Source organism: Dromaius novaehollandiae, chromosome 1 (assembly GCF_036370855.1).
Source record: "Dromaius novaehollandiae isolate bDroNov1 chromosome 1, bDroNov1.hap1, whole genome shotgun sequence".
NCBI classification, from domain to species: Eukaryota; Metazoa; Chordata; class Aves; order Casuariiformes; family Dromaiidae; genus Dromaius; species Dromaius novaehollandiae.
In genome coordinates, this window is record NC_088098.1 from 151,795,039 (window position 1) to 151,818,613 (window position 23,575).

At 38.2% G+C, this 23,575-nt stretch overlaps 1 protein-coding gene across 6 annotated transcripts in view; it reads left to right on the plus strand.

The window, feature by feature from the left end:
- Positions 1 to 23,575, plus strand: part of LOC112984985 (vertebrate ancient opsin-like) — a 91,741-nt gene that overhangs the window by 16,921 nt on the left and 51,245 nt on the right. For all 6 annotated transcript variants that reach the window (XM_026103264.2, XM_026103265.2, XM_026103262.2 and 3 more), the window contains exon 3: positions 12,417 to 12,742. In XM_026103264.2, coding sequence (XP_025959049.1) covers positions 12,417 to 12,742 — 326 coding nt within the window. The remainder of the gene's footprint in view (positions 1 to 12,416; positions 12,743 to 23,575) is intronic.

Sequence of the window (23,575 nt, forward strand, 5' to 3'; positions counted from 1 at the left end):
TCTTTTGTGGGGTTGAAAGCACACAGACCTTTTGGAAAAAACTATTAATAGTAGATATAAGCAAGTAATTGTCTTTTGCTATTCCATAATTGCAGTTTCTTATCATTTAAATAAATAATATTATAATATAAATTAGTATTAGCAAATAAATGCAAATAAATAAAATTATAAATCCATACTAAATATTTGCCATTCAAAGATATGTAGCACAGTTAAGCTTTTAAAATGCTAAGCTTAAAAGTTATCATAACCTTCAGCATACAGTGGTATTTTTCTAATACGCAGTCCTGGCAGCCTGTGATATGTGATGTAGGGACTTCATGCTTGAAATAGTACTGTTGAGTTGAATAGTCTTCCTGGATTTATCTCCCAGACTTTAGTCTTATGACTCTTTAGACCCCTGCAAAATTTTGATATTCACAGTATAATATATCAAGCAGCTCCACACATTAACTATATTACTATGGAGAAAAGCACCTTCCCTTGTTTGTTTGTTTTGAATCTGCCACCTGATAATTACATTTGATAAACCAGTTCTTGTATTATGAGAAATAGCAAATAATCAGACCCCATCTGTCTTTTTCATGCTTTCTAGTCTTTTCTCTGTTTTCCTTTTCTAATAATCCTTGGTGTTTGCTTTTCTCACTGCTTAGTAGAAGTGGTTTTCATAGCATTATCAGTCACAACTCTCTTTCCAGAGTGATAAGTCATTCAGAAACAATCACTGTGTGTTTAAAGCTAGGACTGTTTTTCTCCACATATAGCAGTTTACATCAATACTGAATTTCATCTGCTCAGTGACTCAGTTTTGTGAGATTGTTCTGCAACACTTTGCAGTCAGCTTTTGTTGATTTAGTTATTCAGGGTACTACAATCAGCAGACTTCACCTTTCACCATCTCTTCCAGATCATTTATTAGTATGTTGAATAACACAGGGCCTAGCCCAGATCCACAGGGAACTTTGTTGGCCAACACTCTCCACTGGAAAAACTAATTGTTTCCTCCTGATCTTTATTTCCTCCCTCTAACCGGTTATTTATCCATATAAGGATCTTCTCTCTTATTCCAAGGTAGCGTACTTTCCCTACAAGCCTTTGGGGTGAGATCTAGTCAAAGCTTTTTGAAATTTCAGGTAGGCTTTATTGCATGTGTCACTCCTGTCTGCATATTCAATGGCATTGTCCATGACCTCTGAGAGATTAGTGAGGCACAACTTTCCTCCACAGAGGCCATGCTGGCTTTTCCCCAATATGTCATACCTCCTTATATGTCCACTATTATATTCTATATTGTAATTTCTACCATTTGATCCGGTATTGCAGATTACTTCTTGGATAGATAAAATGGGCTGAAAAGCAATTCCATCTGCATCAGTTACAAACCATTTCTTAATGGAAGTAACAAATATTTCTTATTTTAATGGCCCTTTTGAGGGTTAAGGAATGGAGAACCACTTTCCTTTGCACATCCTTTAGCCAGCACAGTCCTTTCAGACAGAGGTGGGAGCAGCCTTCTCGCACACTCTTTCTTCCCACCTCTGCAGAATGTGAGATTGTTGGCCTGTAAAACTGTACAAGAAGCTCTTGGATCAAGGGCAGAAGAAAGGCTGCTACACATATTTTGACACTACGTTCAGAGTAGCACATGTGCAATTAGATATTACAGTATTATAAGAAAAAATGTGACTATCAAAGCTTATGACAGGAACTTGACTCAGGAGACTATATATCTGCAGAGTGTTCCATTTATAGAAATGGTAACCAATGAAAAAATAGGTTTTTAGAATTCTTCTAAAATTTGTAGAAAAATACCTTTACTAATAAAAATGAGCTGGTGCATTCAGTGAAAAAGCAAAGGCTCATACAAAGGAAATTAGCTAGCTGTGATCTGGTGGAAACTTGGCTCCCCAGCTGAGAGATGCTAGTACTTTGTAAATTCACCTCTTAGCCTGCTGTGTGCTATCTCCCACGTGTAGACAAACCCTGAAGCTACCCGCTACATGTTAGATCGGTGGGGATGCTCAGCACGCAGGAAGTCCCGGGGCTGTCCCACTTTTGGAAAGCAGAGGAGCAGTGCTGGCAGGACCCCCTGCGAGACACCTTGGGCATGGACCTGCTTTGGACCAGACTGGACCATACTGAAGGCATCCTCCAGCCAAGCCAGGACTGCACATCCCTCCTGCTTTCCCCATGCACACAACCCCCCAAGTCTTCTCCTGTGATGTTGTTGTACAGGAGCTCCATCTAGCGCTGACATTATTTCTCAGTCTGAATCCCAAAGGCAGCTGGATAAATACAATGATAAGGAGGTGGTGGATGTAGGAGGTTTAATTTGCACGTGGCAGCCCTGCTTTCTAGAATGCAAAGGGATCCTGCACAACATATGGAAAGTGAGATTGAAACTAATATTGCTTTTTTGCACTGTGCTGATGTCATTCAGATGCAAAAGGGAATTCTTTTCTATGTTTATGCCATTAGGAACACTTATTCATTTGCTGAATGATGGATAATGCAGATGGTTAATAACACAGCACAAAAGCATGGTAATACCCAGTGATGAACGTTAAATCACAAGACACAGCTAACAGTTAAGCTCACCCTTAATGCACAAGTACACTTAAAAAAAATCAGCGGGGGGAATGGGAGGGAGGTGAAGAAAGATGACTCTTTACTATTCACTATTTCTGTAAAAGTAATACATACCGTCTGTACTGTAGATATCACTAGACAAACACAATAGGAAGGGTACGTCCTGAAAAGGAGGATGCAGAGAGATGATTGTTGAGAAAAGAGCAGGATAGATTTACTGAACAGGACCAGTAATGTTTGCTGTCAGATTTGTCCCAGCAGGCTTGGTTGCAACAGTGATTTCTTAGCAATTTCTTTCAGAGAAGTCAGAGTTAAACTGATTGTCCCATTAGAATTAAGCGGAAAGAGTTTTCTTTAGAGAAAAGAAAGATTTCCTACTCTAGTGGACTCACAACTGCACGTTATACAGGAAAAAGAACAACAAATAATTACAGGCATTAGATAAATATTGTTTTATTTACTTATATTTGAAATGAATTATTTATATTTGAAGTAGCCTGTACTTTGAAAGCCTGGACTGCAGGCATTTAAATGCTCGCTGTAACTGCTGATGTGTAACAAATGACTGTTGGAAATACTTTCTCCATTTAAAATCAATAGAAGGGCTTTTAATGCCTTAAAAATAGAAAAAAAAATAGTGATCTGATCACTAACACATGTGTGAGCACTCAACTAGAATGGGATTTACCAAAGGTAAGAATATTTGATTATTTTGATCAGTTATGCTGTCTTTATTATTAAAATATTTACTAGGAATATCCAAGCAGAGACTGTCATTCTTTATAAGCATATTCCATTCTCAGCTGCTTCTGTGGGTTATTGAGACATTCATGCACAGGCCTGCAGTTCATATTCCTTCTACAAACACTGAACTTATGAGAAGTTGTTATACTTATATTGTGATTTTAGTGTATCATACAATGATTTACTGTGACTTATTAAGTTGCTGAAGTGTAGATACAAAGCTGTAAACTTCAGACTAGTTGGGTTAGTAATGGTTAATTGTCCACCAAGGGCAATGCTTATTTTGACTGTATTCATCTGTATTCATCTGAAAAGTCTTCTGCCAAAATCTGTCAGCAGCTAGAGTTTGGTCCATAAAATCCTTTTTTTGTTGGGGAGGGGAAAGGAAAAAGTAGATAATTTCCTGGGGGTGAGAGGGGAAGGAACAGCAGCTACCTAATCAGTTTTTCAGTCTCCAGGCCCCTTTTCTTCCCTTCTGAATTCTTATTTGTGTTTCTCTTCTGAAAAAAAGAAGAAATGTTGGTAAAAATGGTTTTGTGAAATTCCATATCCGTGATGTCTCACTCGTTTCCTTCTCAGATTTACTCATTTGATACCACTTTCCCACTAGTCCTAGCAGCTGTGGAAATTAAAGCCAGGTTCCATTAATTTAGGTAAGTTTGCTTCATTCTCTGCTGCCAGTTGCAGATTTTACTGACTGATCAACATCCTCATTAACAGTTGCGACAACTCCAGTCTCCTAGCAGAAGAATAGATGTAACCTGCAAAACTTTACTGGAGATTGCAAATGAGGTAGGTTTATCTTGACCACTGGAGTTATAAGACTCAGAGACAGAAAACAGAACACTTTTTCCAGCAATGAACAGATTTTGTTCTTTCTTCCGCTGTTATGCTGTGCCTCAGTAGCTTCTGATTTTTGCAAACGTGCATTCGTTGTGGAGAGCTCAGCTACCAGGTAAGCAAATGCTTCCTTCTATTCTGCTCAGTGAGTCAGTCCGTCTTTGAAAAATACTGCCTTTATCACTGTAACATTCTTACCTTCTCACTTGTAAGAAAGTCTCTGATGGCTGCAACTGCTGTGGTGGAAATGACCGTATTTGTGTAGAGAAAAGCTGTGATCTTTAGGATAAGCAGAGTACAGTGGTTTTGCTTATTAGCATTAATATAACAGATACATAAAAGCAGGGAACAAAGCTGATAGAACAGATTGCTCCTTTTGAACGTTTGTAAAGTCTCTTATTCTGTAGCAAGTGTTAGGTTAGGTATTTTGGCCAAGAGTTGATAAAATTTCACTTGAAGATTAAGCTAATGTTAGAAAGAGAGCTTATTGCTTTTTCTCCTCTCACTGCTCCCAAACCTATTTTACAAACATGGGAGACCTACGAACTGTATTTCATGACTATTCCCTGAGGGGTGATATTAGGATATGAGAGGCTTCTAAGGAGATATATAAGTACAAATATTTTGGAAAGGTCATATCTTTTAAATTGCTTGAATTTTTCAAGTTTCATTTTCTTATTCAGAGTGTTTTATTTCTACAGAAAGCTAATAGAAATGCTTTCATTTAAACTCAGGAAAGATATTTCCTTTGAAAACAGCACTGAGTCACTCATCCAGCTAATTTTGTTTAACTGAAAAATATATAATGCCATTTTATAGCACAGCTTGGAATTGAACAGAAAACCTTAAAATTGGGGTAGTAGGAGCCTTTTGTTGTTCTGTTGTTACTACTGTTTGTAGTACCACTCATACCACTGTTATTCTGTGTTTACTTCTAACTGCTTGGGCAAACCCAATGAAAGATTTCAGCCAGAAGAAATTGCATAATACCTCCACACACCCGCAATGTTCCCAGCTTAGGGCGTATTTTGTCACAAGGACCTTTTCCTCGTTTTTACTTTCTTATTTCTTAATCTCATAGTGCCACAGAGCATCTTATTGTATTCTCCAGCTGATGCAGCAGCACATTTAGTAGCTGAAACCACAGGCACTGAGGGAACTTAGCTGTGTTAGGATAGATAAAACTACATACTGCTTCTTATCAGCACTGTTGTTACTGGAAAATTACCAGCACGGCATTTCTACAGAGAGACCAGGCATGCAAATATCCTTGCAGTACTGTGCTCTTTCTTGCTTGCTGTTTCTCTGAATTCACTATTCTCCACCACACAGTGGCCTGGTTTGGAAAGGAGGGGTGGCAGGAGTGGCTTTCCACAAGTCCTGGGCTGCCAGCTGCTGGTCCCCGCTTTCTTCTCCTTCAGAAACACTTTTGAATGAAAGTAGTCAGTTGCTGTTGTTTTCTGCTGCAGTGAGTGCTCTCAGAGCACGTGGCAGTGGACCTGAGCACACAAGCCCAGAAGACACGTGCGGGCAGGCCAGCTTGGTGACCCTCACGCGGTTCAGGTGAGGAATAACACAGCCAGTGTAGAATGTCTCTGGGCTTGCACAGAGGTTGGGGTGGGAAGCGTTAACCTCCACAGCTGGCAGGTCCTGCTGTGGTTAGGAGAGAATGTGTAGATGGTGTGTAGGAACTCTGGCACTTCCTATCCACTTCGTTTCCTCCCTGCTTTTGTAACTGATTTTCAGTGGCTGATTCAGGAAAACAGTCTTACAGGCACCCAGAGATGGCTCCATCACAGCTGGGGTCTCAGCAGCAGCTTGGCAAAGGCCGAAGAGCTGCGGAAGACTGTTGCTTCCTTGCCCCATGCCTGCCGCGTGTCATCTCTGCAGCTGTGTGTCATCCCTGGCTCAGTCCCCGCAGCCGAATTTGGCCTGGCCATGGACCGTGTTGGTGTTTGGAAGTGTAGAGACTTGTAAGGGAATTGTCAACATTGCTATGAATGAGGTACCACTGGAAACATGTATACACCAGCAGAAACAGCAGAACATGAGTTCAAAGGATGGCCCGTACAGATAAAGAGTTCCTAGTTATAAAATCAAGGTAAGCGTTGATTCTGTGAAGCCCAAAGGACAGTGCGCTGATAAGACCGCAGCACAGATGACTCAGCAGCAGAGGCCCCTGCACCCTAACATGAGGAGGATGGCAACAAGGGAAGTGTACCACACGTCGCATTTGCTGTTTCTTTCCCTGTTAGCTCACTGTGAGAAGAGACAGTATGCATAAAGGTGAGTATATTCCAGTTATGCTTTCCAAACAAGGAAAAAACAGTGAGCAGCAACCCTGCCTGAGATATATAGAAGTTGATGTGGGCAAGATTCTCAAATAAAAGACCACTTCATAGCTGTGGACTTGAAAGGGTATAAAAGCTCTCTCCCAAAACCAATTTGTTGCCAAGGAGAAGAACAACTCAAGAGGTATGATGAGGACTTGATAGCCAGTGTCCCTTGTTCTCCCTGTTGCAAAAAAGCAATCCTGGCCAGGCTTCTTGAACACAAGCACCTTCGTGCTTGTGAGTTTGTGGGCGTGAGAATGTCAATGAATGCAAGCAATGAGGGAATGAGTGTGAGTGGGTAAAATGAACTTGTCTGGAGTTTTTTGTGGAATAAAATCACTTTTTTTCTTTTTCAAGAGCTTGCACTGACTTTTGATCCATTAATTTCCTGTAGAAGAAGGTGGTATTGCATTCCTTCAAACCCAGTCTGCCAAAGCTTATCTGTGGCTTATTTTCATTGCTATTGGTCATTGAAAACAAGAATACAGTGTAGATCATGCCTTATGTCATGCAACCTTCATTGTCCAGAAGCCTAACTGTGGTGTGGGATAATGACCAAGAAACTTCAGGAGGGCAAATGTACGTAAGTTAACAGCCAAAACATCCAGTACAGGCTGGATCTCTAGAATTCTCAGTTTTTCATAACCCTCAGGCCATTAGCAACCTGCATCCTGTTTCCAATTACTGCATCACAGTGAGCAGTGTCAAACAGCAAAAAGTAATATGAAAATGTAATGCTCTTAATTGGGGCTCAGAGGAACAAAGCTCAGTGATTTATTATGTCCTTCATCTAGTGCAATGCTCCCTGTGCTGTGCTTTCATGAAGAAATCTACAGATTTTTTTTTTAATAAAAGTAAATAGATAATGTCTCAGATGGTTATCCTATAAATGGATGTCTGTCCTGGTTTATGACTTGAAATTGAATTTCTTGCAATCTACTCAGTGCAATTCATTGCTATCTAGAGGAGTCTCATGCCTCAGACCCAGCTTCTCTAAGTCACTTATTTCCCTGGCTAATTTTTAAAGAACTACTTCTTCCTTTAATACAATTTGCAAAGGGTTTTTATGTCATCCTTCAGTGCTGTTTAGAGAGAAAGCCAGCTTTGTTCCTGTTTATGCTTGAAATATTGGGGGAGAAAATTTTCTCACTGTGTTTGACTTTGGTAGAGTTACATGGCCTGGTACCAGCTCAAGCCCCTGAATATTTCTTGGAGACAGATTAAACTTAGATGTAGAATTCTTGAACTAAATTTTGTTGTAATTTTAGAAAACACTACTCATTCGAAATTCATATATGCAGTCTAGCCAGTTGCAAATGTTACTGTAAAATAAGAATTAAATGTTAGGCTAGAGCATTGTAATTAGCTTTAAAGTTATATTTATTTTCTTCTTTTTATAACTTTCATTAATTTTAATTTTTATTTTTTTTCTGGCTACTAAGACTATGGAATCTTTTTTCATTGACCAAGATTCTGAAGTGTTTAATTGCTTTTTTCTGTGCTTTTTTTTTTTTTTTTTGCCTTTTTTTTTTTTTTCTTCCTTAAAGCTGAGGTTCTCACTAACTCACATGACTGCAACAGATACGGTGTGGAACAGAACACCACATAACTGGAATTTCTGACAAAGGCCACGACAATTAAATGCATATGACATTAAGAAAACTCTGATATGCAAAAGTAGGAGGCACAAAGAAAGATATGAAACTTTATATTATTTTGTCTAAATAGGATTACAGGATCATTTCACAGTCCACAGAGTGTTCACTGACTTCCTGAGAAACTACTGAAATGTGTTCATTTACCATCAGAAACTTTTCAGGACAGGCTTCCATGCATGTTTTTCTTTGTCCTGAAGAGTAAGCCTGGAAACCTTCCAGGAGTGCTGCTGAAGCATAAGAGTTGATTTAGGTACGCGGTGCTTTTCATGCACTTTACTAGCAATGGGCTCCTGCCCACTCTTTCCTTGCCTAGGCAGGGAATAAGCTTGCAGGAAAATCTTGTGCTGCAGGAATGCAGCCCCTGCGCAGGAATTGGCAGGAATACAGTCCAGGGAAATGCTGCAGTAAACTCTGCCCTTAACTCCTGGTATTCAGCAGTGAGCTATTTTCTCCTGACAGCTCATTCAATATCTGTTATGTATCTGGCTTATATTTTCTTACTTCCAGCCAGTGTCAAACTAGATACTCTATATCAAAACGTATTTTTGCCTTTGTTATGAAGTTATGTTGGTTCAGTCCAATAAATTAGGCCTGTGTATCTGCTGTAATTGATCACATCATAGTGATGATGGGTTCCCAGGGTTCAGCTATTGGCCTGATAAAAGAATCAGATTGGAAAATTTTCTTTGTTAAGTTGAAAGACTGAGGATATTTTTAGCCAACAGAAACTGTAGAGAGTTATCAGGGCTCATAATCTGCCACAGTCTTGGAACAGGGTTATTTCTTGATGCGTATCTTATGTTAGTTTTGTCCAGTCTTGGCTTCTACGTTAAGATGAAAGGTCCTTCATTAGCAAGGTTGGCTGGAGCTGCAGTGATGGGGCTCAGAGGGTCAGGGCATATATTGTAACTTTGTGTGTACACTGCATAAGGTCACACTAAGTAGATGGAGAGATGGATGCTGTGGCCCCTGTTGTCTCTGTTTCTCCCCTACCCTGTTAAATAGGTGCTTTTGTTACTCCCAACCATTTCATTTTAATGAATTTCACTGTTGGAAAGAACTATCTGTTTTATTTTTCTTTCATTATTGCTTCTTAATTTCATCCTATTCTGCCTTCCTAAGCACCAGTTTCATTCTTTTGAAGTAGGTGTAATTTTCCTAAATAGCTATCATATCCTAGTTTAATATATTCTGCATGAAATTCATTGTATTCTTTTAAATTTTAGTATCTTTTACGAACTGCCTCGTTAGTGCCTTCCTCTTTCCCTCTTTGTTTTGAAAAGCACTAGAAGCCAATGTAGCCTGGTATTAATTTCAGTGCTGTTAAAAAGTTCAGGTATAGAACAAGCCTTAAGTCTTACTGTGACAAAAAGAAACAAGATAAATATTGTTTGTTTGTTTTTTGGGGGGGAGGGAGGGGGAAGGGGAGCTCCTATGGTTTGAGGTTCCATATATCACAGTTCCTGTCCTCCAGAGAATAAGGTAATATGTGTCATGTCAGTGGAACTCAATAATAAAAGGTGAGTAAAGATGAAATGGCTCTTGCCAAGATGGGTAATTAAGAGTCTGCAATCTTTCCCTGTGTAGAGCAGAAAAAATATTTGCTATAATTTAAAGGAAAATATGTGGGGGGGGGTTGTGTTTTTTGACTGATTGCTAATACTTGATTAATTCTTGACTAACAATGCCATGGTCCTAGTTTGATAACCAAATATTAATTCTGTGTCAGCTAAAGACAGAAGTTTTCTGTGGCTCAAAGCAAGCAACCCTGTATTCATGGCCTGTAATTACCTCCAGATCCACTAATGCCATAAAGGCATTCATCATAAATAGCAGCATGAAAAAAAAGCTGAACATTCTTTTTCTTATTAACTGGTAGATAAAAATGTGAGGAAATGTAAAAGAATACTGTAAATCATGACAATACACATCATGAGAAGCTACTGGATAAATAGTGCAGCCATAGGAACAGGTAGCAGAGTGGGCAGCCAGACTTTACCTGAGAGCCAGCATCCATCCAGGAAGCAGGATCCTGAGCTAGGGAAGTCTAAGCACCCTATGTGGATTTTCTAAGCAACTCTGTACCCACAACACTGTACAATACTCTTGGCAAAAATACATCTTTTCTGCTTGTTAAAAATAGGTTCTTTGTGCCTCAGTTGCCATCAGAGATGAACACAAGAATAATATAACCTAGCTGTAGAGCATTCAGCTGGGAGGGGAGAGATTTCTGGTTTCCAAGATTATTTCATATTAGTCCATGATGGTCTAATCTGAAATGCATAAAAAGATCTAGATCAGCTTACTGGGGCCTATGTTCCAAATTGAAGATCTGGATTTTGCCATATGAGCTAAATGTTTCTGATAGTTAGAGCAGATTCTTTAGGTAGCTTCTTTGTTCCTGAGTCTGCAGTTCAGAACCCAACATTTTTTCTTTCCTTCTGTCTCAAGATATAGGTTTAATGCAGGAATTATGGCCAAAGGCTTTCAAGAGCTGTGGAGTCATATGTTATATGGGAAATCAGATTAGATAAGAAAGGATCGCAAAGTCTCCACTGCCTCTACAATAGATAGTCTAGCCTTAAATAGGTTTAAAGCTGGACTCTTAAACTGTGTAATTCAAATGAACTCAGTGGAGCTGCATCATTTTACAGCTGTAAGTGTATCCACTTTGTAGGTCTGACTTCCCAGTTATATACAGAAAAGAGTTTAGGGGCTCTTGCAATAGAAGGTATGTTTTCTTCATCAAAAGTTTTCTTTTTCTCACTCCCTCTTGCCTTTTCCTCTTCCCTTCCCCTGAGACGTAAGGCATTCTGTTTCAGCAAGCAGTGCTGGCACTCCCACTGGGTCTTTTACTTACACCAGCTCTGCACAAAGTGGCTGCAAATTGTAAGAATGACAGGAGCAGTCGAGCCTGCGTTCAGCTCCCCAGGAAACGAGTGCCTGAATTTCAGGGGAAGGAGAATCGAAACTGTGTGTTGGTGGAGGATCTTCCACTGCTTACAGGGTGTGTATGAAGGGAGGAGGGTGTTTTGGCCAGACAGGATGGACATGCGCTGTCCTCTGGCGAGTCTCTGACTCATCTCCATCCCACACATGGGAAGGAATTCCAGGAGAAACTGATAGCCCAAAGGGGGGAAAATGGATTACAGCTGTTGATTCCCCAGAAGATCAGTTCTTTCATTTTCAGATTTGCAGGTAGTAGGTAACCCTCACTCAGAAATGTAGAATTTGGCAGGGTAAGTCTCATACTGTTGCATACTTAGTTGTTAGTATTAGCAAGGATCAAAAAGAAATTTTCCTGAAAAGAGCAAATTGTCATAGATCCATTCAGATTTTTCATCTTACAGGACTAAAAGGAGGGGTCTGGATCCCATTAGAATAGATCTTAAACTTCTCATAACACGTAACTTCTGCAGTAGATACCATGAAGTGGTATCCAGTGTTGTGTGGCCAAGGACTAGCTGTAAGGAGAGGGAAAAACCTGAAAGATAGCTGCAAAACACTGACTAAGAACCAGTGATCAAATCCATAAAGGGGATGTAGAGGCGGAAGGGTCCTTGAACCTTGGAAAAGAGAGCTGAAATGTCCTACAGCCCAGACTTTTAAGTCTTCTGCTGGAGGATGCAGGTGGTTCCTGGTGCCTAGGCCTCAATGCTAAATCAATACTTGCCACACTATATGAATGTGTATGTAAATGATATGGCAAGTCACAATTTTAAACTCATGCCAAGAGTTGTCTGTTGTTGCCCTATAAATGTAGTCAGAACTGGAGATACATCTGGCTGATGGAGCAGCAGTGCAATAATTTCCTTCATTTTCAGGCTTCCAATCTTGAAAATATCGGGTTTTGCATGTCTAAAAGTCAATGCAATATTGGAAAAGGCTCATGGAACTCAAAGACTAAATATTTCTTAGTGAGGAAATCTTTCCACAGTTTATTAGTTCATGTGGAAAATGGATTTCCCCTGTGTAACACTAAAACAGCTAACTTTGAAAACCTGCCTGGAAGAGAAATGGCTCTCAAGTATGAAAGTCTTCCAATAAGCTAAATACAACTTAAACAAAAATTGATGTGCTGGACAGAGCAACAGGGTCCTGCGTGGATTTAGATGTAGAGAATAACAGAAGTAGTTTTCATTGCTGCTTCGTATAACGTAACAACCAGAAAAGGGTCTAGCGTCTCAGTGTTTGAAACCGATGCCAGGTAAAATAATGAAAGTAAATGTTTACATTGCTTGGTTGGTTGTAGGCATTGTGTCCCTGATCTCCTTGGCTGTCCTGTCGTATGAGCGATACAGCACTCTCACCCTGTGCAACAAACGCAGCGCTGACTATGGGAAAGCCTTGCTGGCAGTTGGCGGCTCATGGATTTACTCCCTGATCTGGACTGTGCCACCTCTTATCGGATGGAGCAGTTACGGGATAGAAGGTGCAGGTACCAGCTGTTCAGTACGCTGGTCCTCTGAGTCGGCCAAGTCCATGTCCTACATCATCTGTCTCTTCATATTCTGCTTGGTCGTTCCTGTACTAGTGATGATATACTGCTATGGCCGTCTCCTTTACACTGTTAAACAGGTAAGCCACTGCATGTTATCGATAGTGCAGACTGAGCTGAGACAAACGCTGCTCGTCTCCCTTACCTAGTGGTCCAAGTACTGATGGTAGAGAGCAAAACAACATGCCAAAACCAAATGAAAGACCATAGAAAGCCTGAAGGAAGAATAGGAGAAAGCAGGGGTGGTGTCTTCACCAAGCTGTCTCATGCTCCTGAGACTCCAGTCAGAACAACAAGTTATTGTGCAAATACACACTGACTTTGTGGTATGGAAGTACTGTATTTTAGGCAAACCAATATATCTGGGTGAAAGTTAAATTAGTAATAAAACCAACACCACCAACTGACTGACATGTTCACCTGTCTATAAATGAGACATCCATGCTCTCATTTCTTCTAGGTTGTAACATTTTAATAACTTCTGCTTCTTAATCTGTGGAGACTGAATTCTACTCTAGTGCAATTCTGCCACAGTTTGCAGTCATTCCAGGGAATAGGTTCTCCTTGTAATTCTAGGCCACATTTAAAAGTTTCCTTAAATTCATTAAGTAATACTAAGACATCCTTCTAACTAGTTTAAGGTATACTGTAGATATTCCAAAATGAATGTTCAAAAAGGCCCTGCCAGGGGATGTGGGACTGAGAATTTTTAATACTCCTGAGACAGTAATGAAATGGCTTAGTGATGAATAATGAGAAAGGAATAGGTGTTCTCTAAAAAGTGATTATTTAAAATGTTGAGATGAATTAACTAAGCTGTTAAATAGAGGGGCAGGGGGAAGAAAAGCAGTAAATCCCAGAGTGGATGCTCTCATTCAGGATTAAAGTGGATGTAGTTCACTTCTGATTAGTCATAAACAAATTAAGGTCAAGCCTTTTCCATAATTTGTCAAAACTTTCTGAACACTCAAAGACCAAGTGGGAAATCTTTTCCTGGTGGAGTGCTGGGCAGGCCAGTAAAATGCCTTTGATGAATCATACATTAATACTCATCTTAATACTGCAAAAAAATAATACGGAAAATATTTCCTTTGATTGTAAACCAAGTGAAGTTGCAGACCATCTCTGGTCGCTGGGCAGCAGTACCCCTTGTCATTGCCTTAAATAAAGGAGTAGGATCCTGGAACATATATGACTAAAAATATGCATAAAGTACAATTTTCTTTTTTTCTCTTCTTTCCCTTAGTCTTCACTGACAACAGTCATGATGACAACATACAAATACTTGTATGGATAAAATGTCTGTAGCATGCACTTTATTTTGTAGTTGTAAATGTAGACTTGTTTTATTTTAATTACATTTTCTGAAATTTAATTTTATTAAAAGTAGCAATCTCACAGATCTGCCTGATGGGTATCAAGAAGGTGTGGTAAAAATACTGGGAAAACAAAGTATCAGTGAAAAGATGTATGCAGTCTATAGCCATTTTGTATCTAGACATGATGTCTCTTATTTGTGGTGACCAGGTTTATTGATTAATTGGCTATATAAAGGAAAAAAAGGAGAAGGAGTAGTATTCTCCATAACCCTCTTTCCTTCTCCTTCCACATACTTTTCAGAGTGATCAAGGGGTTTCTGGAACACTGAGGTTAGAGATCCCTGAGAAATATTGTAAATGGTGGGAGTGAAAAAGAATCAAACTTCGATCTTGCATAATCTGTTGGAAGGGCAGGTTTTTGGGAACTAAGGTTTACTGAATACAAAGGAACTCCAGTGAGAATCACATTGTATCTCTTTGCTAAAGTTGTACAGATGCAGGGCCATAACAGCAGCCTGAGCATTTGTGAAGTCTTGAATAGCTAAACCTTTAATTTTTGCACAGAACACTTCACGTTTTCTTGGTGTTTCCAGAAGATTTCCATGATGAGTTATAGTTTTGGCAATAAGAATCTTGATAAGAAAACTCAGCATTATACCACAATGCTGAAATCTTGCATTTCCTAAATTTGTTGTGATATATATATATTAATTTCCAAAAATTGTGTAATGACATAATCACTTGAATACATTTTTTTTCTTCAGTTTGAGGTCCTCTAACTATTCTGTAATAAACAGTAGATTGTGAAATGCTAAAGTAGATTGCATTTTAAACTAGAAGAAGAGATAAGCAGTGGGCAAATAAAAATATAATACATAATAGTAATACAAAAAAGTTAGAGAGGTTACCACATACATTGTAATGTTGTTACTACAGAGCAAAAAATCATTAGCTTGCAACAAAACTATAGTCTTGTCTCATAGCTTAAGAAGAGTATTTCGGTGACTGACTCTGTAGTATGTTAGAAGAAACATGAGAACGTTGCAAATCTAGTAAGAACGTTATCCCAGCTTCAGCTATGTAAATTTTCTAAAATATGCATTTCATATGTTTGCAAGATATATAGGAGATTGTATGTTACAGTATTGTAGTGTTAACGGTTCGCACCTTGAGATCATGAGTGCGGGAGTTATGCTATTACTAATACTGCAATGTAAATTAATTGAGGTAGAAGAAGTGTCTTAATAGATCTGGGATAGTTAATGCAAGAATTGGCATGGTGCCTGCATTTTCTCTTTGCAGAGACGGTAATTATAGGTCTGCTTTTCTTCTCTAAATTTAGTCAGGCACTGTAGCATTCTGTCACTCTAAGCATTAATAACTCCTATGAAATCATCTACAATCCATGCAGTGGTAAAAGGCACAAGGATTTCAGTAATACAGACTCTATTAAAGATCTCTCTCTCTCTTTTTTTTTTTTCTTTTGCAAAGGAATTACAAGTCAATAGCATTCTTCTATGAATAATGCTAACAGCAAATGCCATTATACAGAATTACAGCATGACTGCATTGTTATCTCAGAGTTCTTCACATTTATCAAGTTTGAAGACCCTTAGGAATTGCTCAAGTACTTTCTTTTAAGATATGTGGGGGGTTTTTTTCAAGAGAGGCTTTATCTGGACAGCCGAGTTTAGTTCTGCAGGTGGTCTTTGCTGCCGTCCTTGTGCAAGGTGCTTGGAGGAGTCCAGCTCAATCCAGCCCTAGGGGTAGGGCTGGATGCACAAGTCACAGCCCTGGGAAATGCAAGAGTGAATGAACTCTGGATGGCAAGAGCATTTTGGAGATACTAAGCAAAGTAATGCTCAAAATGGAGAACCAAGGGGAAAAAAGTATGGTTTCAGAAGCTTTTAGGGATTTTGGCAGTGCATCAGATTTTAAGACATACAGAAACACAAATATTTTATTAGACTTTTCTTCCTTCTGAGTCCATATTTTCACTCATGCTAATCTTATAACCAGATTTCATGAGGCCTGTTGCTCTGTTGCTGCAGATGTTGAAATTCAGTTTCTTCTTTAAGTTCTTCTTTAGATGCAAAGGATCTGATACCTGCAAGAAGAAAGGGGCAAGATTTTCTGCCTCACAAAATGTTATTCATATGTATTCTGTTCATATGCATTCTAGAGAAGAAGAGGAAGAAACTGAGAATAGTTCATATTTCTCATATTACAATCAGATTTTATTTTATTTTATTTTTGGCTTATGATAGTTCTCTATGACTTCACCAATGTGTTCCTCTGGAAAAATGTTCTTTATAAAATCAGTGTCCGTTGTTTACACTTTGAAAAGTGGGCTCCTAAATGTGGAATTACAGAGGTTAGCATTGTGATCACTGCAGCACAGAAGGCACAATATGATTAAAATCTGCCACACAGAGACCTAGAAACCTAATGAAAATTAGTAAAACATTTGGAAGAGATCTCTTCAGTCTGCATTATCTCCCACTTGCATACAAAAATCATGCCCAAGGATGAGATTCCCAGAACATTGTTCCAAGAAAATTTTTCAGGCTTTTTTTGTGGAAAGTCTCATCTTGGCTCATTTCATTGTAAGTCTTTTTCATCAAAAGTTATGCCTGAACAAAGCTCAAAAGCTCCTTATGGAATGTAACCAGGACATTGTATTTGATTTAAGTCTTTGTACTCTGTTCACAATCCTTATTGTTTTCATAGTGTAACACATCTGAGTGTGCAATTCTTGCTCAGTACAACAGACTGTGTGCTAAAGTAGGCAAAGGGCTCGTGGGCACACTTACTCCTTTTAGAACTGAATGAAGCAGGATATCTACTGCAATTTTCAGTTTGGTTTCATCTTATCTTCAAAAATCAAGGCTCTACTTTGTTTTTGAGGAACATCAGATTTTTTTGCCCCTTTTCACAGAGAAGCTATAACCTCTAGTAAAGATAGGGTTCCACAGTATATGGACTTGTGACGTGACCTGGTATTGCTACTTTTATGTGTGGGATTTTTTTTTCTTTTTTCTTGGTAACAGCAAGGAAAAAGTAGATATGAAAAATAGGTATTACCCTCTTTCATGCCATTACCCCATTTCTACTTTGAATTTTTCCACAAGGGGAAAAGTTGAAATTATACCATGTGAAACTTTCTGACCAAAAAAATTGAAAAAAATTAAATATTGAGTAGCCCACTTGAGTGAGACGCTAGCCTTAACAATATGCCTTGTCCTCCACTCTGTGATGCACTTTCTAATACTTAATTTCTCAGAAACTGCTAATTTAACCAGTCACCAAAAGGAAGGTTCAGAGTTTCCCAGTACAGCAACATTTTATGTTTCTTCTGAAAAGTACCACTTGATTTCTAACTTCCAAGTATCTTAGGAGAACAAGATCATCTTTCATTATCCCTTCCCCTGACCTTTCACGATGTTGTCACCTTGTAATGGAACCTGGACGGTCAGGTTATGCTCTACAAAGCTGCAGTGTCCTACATTTCTTACTCTTCTTCCAGACATTAAATTGCTAAATTTACTGGGAGAAAAGTACTTATGTCTTCTATTTGATTAAGGAATAAAGCCCCAGAATGAAATTGTGACTCAACTCTAAACCTAAAAAACTGATGTTTCATTCCATGGGGTGAGGTTTCAACTTTGCTATATTTTTTAAAGCATCCAATATAAATAGCAGTGGTGGTTTTGAAATCTCCTATGCCCATGAAGAATGTTAGAGAGGAAAAGGAAAGAAGAGATGTAGACTTTTATGACTTCTGATTCATTAAACCTGTTTTATGTCTGTATTATTTGTAACAGTTAAAAATGTCTGTAAAAGAAATTATTGCATCATTGTTCTTTCAAGTAGTCAGGAAAGGATTATAAAGCGGAAAGATCGCTCCTGTGAATATTTCCAGTTCTCGAGCTCATTTGGAAATGATTGTTTTTAGGAAGACAACACATTAGGACAGAATGCTCAGTGATTTAAACTGAAAAGAAATTATCTTCAGATAATAGAAGGAGTAGAATGGAAAAGTAACAATTGTTCCATCATTCCTTCATATTCTTCATATGTCTGTTTATAGAGAAACTCGATTTTCTGAAACTTTATCATAATGATGGCACTGCAGTGATGACTTACCTTGAGAAAACTAATAAGGCAGTTATGCTCCATTTAGAAGAGAAAATTAAAGCTCTAACTAAAAACATCTTTGTAGTGATAGGCCTTGTTTTAGAAGCAAAACCAGAAATCTTTCCAGTTTTTTAATGAAAGAGGAAGTCCTAAGAAATCTAATTCAGGTAAAGATGATGTAGGCTTGGTCACTTGGTTTCTAGAGATCATCTTTTTCAACTGTGATTGTGTATGTTTGGGGTTTGACTTAATTTCAAATACGTTTGACCTTAACTGCATCTATGCTCAGACATCTATATTCATTAGACAGCCACATTGCTTATTTTTGACTGTATTTTCATAATTGTTATTTCTTTCCTTTGGGTCCTCCTGTATGCATTCTCTCCAAGCTTCTGATGGTATAGAGGAAGATTGATAAATAACTTTGCCTTTTCTTTTTAAAACTTGCTGTAAAGATATTGCAATTACATATAAGTTAGCAAGTCAAAAGAGATTAAATTTTCATATGAATGGAGGGATCATTTCTGTCGCATCATCATAGGCTATGGGAACTTGATTGAAATATGCATCAAGTAAAGCCAAGAGAGCTGGAATAAATCTCAGCATAATGAATGAAAAGGGACTGCTGGATTTTTCAAATGTGATAAAAGTAATGTAATCACTTAGTTTATAGCCAGCATCATCAAGAAAATAATCAAAATTAGAATTTCTGAACTTCCTGCACAGCGTTCAGCTGTCGCATAGCAGTCAGTATTCAGCGTCTCCTTGCTGAGCAGTTGCTTGAGCTTTGCCAAATTCTGCATTGTAAGCCATTGCATAGCTTAAACACAAAGCTGGTAACAGGCCACTTTTTGATTTTGTGATAACAACACTTAACAACTTGCCTTTTTTGTCAGGTTTGGGATTTTTGGTACTAAGAATGAGCTTTAAATTTTAAGCGCAATTGAAATATGACACTCTGAATTTCTTGATCATTTCTCAAGTGGAAATGCGAAGCATCCGACATGACTTTTTACTTAATATTTTTCTTTCAAAGAAAAGGAGCACTGAAATCCACTGAGCTACATGTAGTATGTATCAGTGTTCAGTTCTTTGAAGATCTGGTTATTCTCAAGTCGTCTTGGCTTCTATCATGATGAAGCTTCTCAAAAGCCTGTAGGTGAGGTCATGTCTCAGACAATTATTTTGAAAACTATTAAGAAAAAAGTCATGAAAAGTCTTGGAATTAAAAAAAAAAAAAAAAAAAAAAAGAGAGAGAGAGAACAAAAAATCATTGTTATTGCCATTTCTCCTGGAGATAATTAATACTATCGTGTTGAATATTTAGAATCGGGTCACAATCTGTAAGTGGTCTTAGAGAAATGTAAATTTCTTAGCATATCAGCTTCTTTTCTTTTAAAAAATATTCTGATAGCTTCCACAACCACTTTTCTTTTTCGCAGGCCGTGAGTCCCATTGCTTCCTTCATCTCTTTTATCATGGTGCCATTTTTTACACACACAGGTCTCCTCCTTTCTTATTTCAGTGAGGACATTTCCATAATTATTTTCCTTTGGCAGTTTGTAAATGTTCTGCATATACACAGGTTTTGCAATGCTTTGTAAAGCTGATACTATTTTCACTCTACAGAAGTAAAACATCTAATATTGAGAAGTTAACTGTGAGAGTTCAAGGCACTTCAGGTATCTATCTAGTCGAAGTTTTTTGTTTGCAGTCCCTCTGTAGTCAATAGAGAAAGACAGGCACCTCCAAGGAGGCAATTTATTTAATCTCAGAATAGACAACTTTTGACAAACAAAAGCATGCAAGATGAATCCCACTAGTAGTAAACTGTGTTACAGTTGATAACTCCCTTGAGCTTGAAAAGTGGATACAGTATATCATTCATTTCTTAATTAAAAAAAAGTACTTTTTTCAGTGATTTTTCAAAACAACAGTACAGTATTTAAATGTTCACGCCATTATGGTATTGTTATCCTATGCCAGCACATAATATAAAATGCAAATGTAACAACTTTTGAAACAAAATCTGTATCATTCTGAAACTGAATTTTGGAATTTATTTCACAAAGACTTAATACTTGTTTTTACTTTCATTAACAGCAATTTTCAGGTGTCAGAATTCCAAATTTCAGACAGTTCTATCCTTACATTTCTGTTCAAGGATATTGCAATGAAGCAAACATTGATTATTCCTGTTAGCTAGTTCTTTTTCTATAATCAACTTGCTAGCATATGAAGTTGCTTTAATTACCTCAGAGGAAGATTTATCAGCATGGTTAATTTTAAATGACTAACTTGTATTTTTTCTTACCTATTAGGATTTTCCCAGGAGGGGAATAGATTGTGATATAGCTATCATGAGCATAATATAGCTAGTATGAGCATGAGCATATCACAAACACATAATATAGTTAGTATGAGCATTGATTTTTAGGGTTCACTGCTTCAACTGTAAAAATGGTTTCAGTTATTGTGCACCACATTAATAGCACTTTTTATTGGAGCCTGCCTCATGGGCACAAAATCTGGGGTTTTCTGTAGCAGTTGAGAAAAATGCAAAATCCTGAGAAATAAAGGAAACGGCTTTTTTTTCCTCTGTGTATGTGCCTCTGCAAGGCACATAAGTTCAGCATCTTAGTTGTTAAGTGAAAGAAGGTAAAGTGAGTCTATTCAACATGAAATACCTTCCAAAGTGTTTAGAGACTTCAGCTTCTGTCAGGTCTTGTATACACACATGTCTAGCTCCTGGATGATGGAAATGTTCACTCAGGGATGTTCTCTGTATTCCTAATTAAAAAACCATAGATTGACTGTTGAAGCACGCATGACCAGATTACTCTTCATTTTTTTGAGGTCAGAGCATGTTAGAAAGGAAACAAGAATGGGAAAGGACTATGATCTTGTTTACCCTGTACTTACATAGGTGTAAATCATTAGTTTATTGTTTGTATTTAGCGGACAAGTAGCAATGCAAGGTTGGCATAAATCAGGTGCTATACAAATTCATTGTAAATCAAGCTAATGGCTCAGCAGAAAATAGAATTTCATTGGGTTTGCCACTTTTCATTCTTTAATTAAACTCGTGAGGAAAAAAGCTTGTCACAAGCTTCAATAACAAACTAATAGAAAGTCAAGATTTGATGCTTTAATCTCTGGATGCATTATCTCCATAAAGAATAGGCTGAAGTCTGACAGGTCTTTCAGTTAAGAGCAAATGGTGTACACCAATACCAAGCATTCACAATGTCTCATTTCAGGAGATTGTTTTGTAAAGATTTTTCACGATAGCTTAAAAGCATAACTTTTTTAAAATCACTAGATATAAAAATTGGAAAGGGTAGATGTACAGAAAAGTGTTCTGTGCAATAGAGAATTTTTTTGTTTACTTACATTTCAACACTAAGAATTGAGCTGCAGTTATTGACTATCCTGTAGTTCGACTCCACTTAAGAGACTAAGTTGTGACCTTAGGCGGGGTCCCTGGCAACAGACTTTGAGCAAAACACATTATCCTGCAGGTAGCACTGTAGAGATGTTTTCCTGGGAGAAACACTTGTGAGGGCCTACCTACAGTGTAGATGTAGAATGACTTCTTCCATCCTTATTCTCCAGTTTAGCCCTGTGTCACTTGTAACCACAGACAGGATTTGGCCATAGACTTTTGTGGTAACTATTACCCTTCATGGGTACCTCATGTTTGCCCTCCTTCCAGTGTCTGGAAAATCCTGAAACTTCAAGGTACAGTGCCCAAAGACAGTATTCATTTGCACAGATGAAAATAATTTTGCCTACGAAGTTAATCATGCAGTAAAGAGCAATGGAATAGAAATATGACACACAAATCCACATGCCAGAGATATGAAATGTATGCAAATGATGATTATGTGATTACACAATGAAAATCAAAAACATGTAAAGGAAGATGGATGAGTGCACAAAATCAAGAAAATCATCATCAAAATTCATCTTTATGAAAATCATTTCAAAGAAACATTAGTAGGGAAATGATCTATGAGGTAGGATTTTTTGCTTAGCTCAGTTCACCAGCTTGCACATTTGCAGAGGTTCACCTCTGCATAAATACAGGTTCAAGGTGCCAGAGGAAAGGAACTGCCAGGCTTTTACTATCTCAGCCAATAATATAAAATTATTAACCTATGTAAAGTTATGAAATGGATCATATCATTTTACCACAATCAAGATAAGGTAAAAATTACATGTATAGCTACTCAGCACTCAAACTGTTTCACCCACAAAAAAGGTGAGAAAAACTGGGTCATTTCTGTCTTGCATCTCCAGTATTTTCTGATCCTATAGCTTCAGATTAACCTAACTAAAGATAAGATGGCCTAACTTACCTGTGATAGATACTCATTTTGATAAACTACTATATATATTCTAATGTTTTTTATTACAGAAATACAGGAAACAGTATGTATGGTGAACATTATCACCTACTAAAGAGTTAGATGTAAGTGAGAGGTTTATGCTTCATCCTTGAAGACTACGTTTATTGTCAGTGGAAACCATCTCTGGTGTAATATGAATGTAAAGGAGCAAAATGAGGATAGATGCAACAATTTGGTAGTTAACAATAAAGTTATGTTGTCCTAACACTAGGAATAACTTTAATATGTTAACGTTTATGTGAGGTGAGCAGGGCACCCTCTCGAATTGTATGCAGCCTAGAAACATATGAAATATTTTTCGGTGCTTGTATAGACTCTGCACACAGGATCACACATGCAAATAACTGCATTTTCAATGCTGACATGTTTCTGCATGGTCACCGACCATACTTTGGCTGTGAACCGAATCATATAAGCTGCCTACATCCATACTACAGTGTTTGGGCCCTGCGCCTCCTCTGGACTTTCTGTAGTGTTCCTGTGGCTCTCAAACATGGTAGCTAATGTTTTCCTTCTTTCTCCAACTGAAAGTGTCTGAAATGGTGTGAGGGCTGCCTTCCAGGTCACTAGGGTGGTGAGTTTTTATAGCATGAAGCTGAGGGTTGCTATGGTGTGCCCTGATCTATAGTGGAAATGTTTGTGAGTGCAGGTCTGAGGGTGTCTGAGGATGATGGAAAAAAAATGTGCTGTGCCTGGTGCGGCCTTGACTGTATCCCCTACAGCAAATTACCTCTGATGCTTTCTGCCTTTCAAATAGTGGCTGAGGGCATCACAATAAAGAGTTCTAGGGCAAAACCATGGCGGGGAGCCAAACATGGTACAGGTAAGCAGGCTGGATGATCAGGGGCTGAGAGACTGATCTCATTTCATAGACATAGGCATAGCTACTCGTGTCTTTAAAAATATGTGCCCGGTCCATGTGCCTCTCTTCCAGAGAGGCTTGATTTAAACCTAGTTTTAAGAAAACTGGAGTATTCTTGCTTTCCCTAAAGGCAGCTTCTTATGAAAAAGTTCTGTGTGTGCACATGAATTTCTAAATTTCTGG